This window comes from Gavialis gangeticus, unplaced genomic scaffold, assembly GCF_001723915.1.
Source record: "Gavialis gangeticus isolate Ggan-Ray unplaced genomic scaffold, GavGan_comp1, whole genome shotgun sequence".
NCBI lineage: Eukaryota > Metazoa > Chordata > Crocodylia > Gavialidae > Gavialis > Gavialis gangeticus.
The window spans coordinates 8,666,225-8,668,252 of record NW_017729029.1 but is presented as its reverse complement, the minus strand read 5'-3'; the positions used below and the strand labels follow the sequence as shown (position 1 = coordinate 8,668,252).

General features: G+C 50.2%; 1 protein-coding gene across 1 annotated transcript in view; it reads right to left on the bottom strand.

Moving 5' to 3' along the window:
• Positions 1-2,028, bottom strand: part of LOC109300516 (phosphorylase b kinase regulatory subunit alpha, skeletal muscle isoform-like) — a 180,850-nt gene that overhangs the window by 160,330 nt on the left and 18,492 nt on the right. The window contains exon 3 of the mRNA XM_019521178.1: positions 1,326-1,373. Within this exon, the coding sequence (XP_019376723.1) occupies positions 1,326-1,373 (48 nt within the window). The remainder of the gene's footprint in view (positions 1-1,325; positions 1,374-2,028) is intronic.

The following is a 2,028-nucleotide window of genomic DNA, read 5'->3' as shown; positions in this document are numbered from 1 at the left end:
CTTTCTGTGCATCTGGTTATGGCACAGCCCAGCCGGCAGTTATACTAGATGGAGAGGATCTAGAAAGTGGGGAGCAAGAGCACCCTCTCCTCAGCTAGAAAGAGTAAAGACTGTATACAGGACTGCTCCTGTCAGAGGCTGGCAACTGAAGCTACATGGGTCATGGGAAGCTGGAAAACAGCTGTCAAGCAGTGAAATGGAAATAGATGAATGGGGAAAGTCCAGAGAAAGCCAGAGAAGAACAACAACAGAGAGCAGGGATAGAAAAAGTAGAACTGACAGGAACAAGACATGATACATTTACACTTGATACATGGCTTCACAGCTTCGTTGTGCAACTGGATGCCAATTCTAGGTGCAGCCATCATGCAGGTAATGGGGCAGTTTATGTTGGAGCACTTTTGCTGGCTGACTTGGAATCAAGGTACAATGCAGCTGCCTGGTGGCCTCAGCAGCAGGAAGCTTGGAAGCAGCTACAGTGGGAGGCAGGAAAGAGGCACAATTACGTGAAGCCCCAAGGCCAGAGCTATTTTAAATGATGAAGATTAGCCACATGTACAGGAGAGGACACTGAGACAAGTTCACCCTTCACAGTGAGGGAAAGGGTGAGAGAAAACAAACACATCTCTACACAGTCCCACCCATTCACCTCCTATTCATCCACAATGTCTGGCTGGGGGAGAGAAGAGATATGGAAATGTTCCTGAAGGCATCAGAGCAATGGTACCTTTAGGAATGGGAGGCTATCAGGTACTTCCCAATTACCCCTGCTCCAGGGCCTCAGGGCTGAGATTTTAATGCCACAAGGGATGGGAAACTGAATGGAATCCAGCAAGTTTTGTTCATGCTATATCAAGAGACCAAGCATCAGCATAAATCCCAGCTGGCACCACAGGGTGGAAGGGGAGAGAAGCTTTGGCTGCAGAGAGCTTTTATGGGTTGGCTTCAGTACCAGACATACACACCTAGAAAGAAGTGGTCAAGATACTGTGAACATACACAGTGTTTGTACATGGGGCATAAGCCAAGCAAGACATGAGACAGCCTGACGGGGAAAGAGCCTGACATGAAACAGCAAGAGGGAAAGAGCACTAGCTTCATGATGGACAGAGCAGCCAGTAACAAAATGAATCCTAGCTCAAGCCTATTTTAAGCCTTCTCTAATGGCCCGCATCACTTTTAATTTAAGTGGAGAAAGCCTGTGCCACAACTTTTTCCAGCACTTCTCTGCTGCCAGCTCCTGACTCAGTCCATGCATTGAAAAGGAGATGTTCAGATCTGCAGAAGGGGGTGGCAGGAGACAGGACATGCCCCTGGTACTGTACCTGTCTCATCATACACTGCAGCAGGCCCCGCATCAGTTTCACCACACTCTGGAGAGGAATGAAACAAACAGGCCTGTTAATCACATTGGGGGTGGGGGGGAGAAGAGACCTGACTCAGCAATGCCAGCTGGTCTGTGACCTTTCCAGCTCCCCCCGACCTGTAACTGGACCCATGGCTCTCATTCACTGTGGCATTTACTTTCTGGGCAAGCAGTGGAGGGAAGCTGCTGGGGCACAGCATTCTGTGAAGGACAAGATGCTGCAGCTCCCAAACACAGCACTGAGCAGTCCTAATTATTAGAGGTGAACTGATACATTGGTCTGATATCAGATCAGCACCAATATAAACAAAATTAAGTGCATTGGATATTGGTCTGACGTGGCTGATAATTTAGGCAATAAATGCCTGTGCATGCAGGCAGCTGCAGCATGTATGCAGCAAGGAGAGCTGCATGCTGGTAAGTCTGTTGTGGTGGAAGGGAAGGGGGAAGGAAAGGAGCAAATCAAGGCCCTCCAAAGTGAGGGAGAGAATGGGGCTGAGGCAAGGGGCTGGGGCAGGTGCTGCCCAGCCACTGGACAGAGCCGCGCTCATCTGGGGGGCATGGGGTGGGAGGGCAGCTCCTGCCGCTGGGCACACCCTGGGAGGGCACGGGGGGGGGATTACAGAATCATAGAATCAGTGAGTCGGAAGGGACCTAGACAG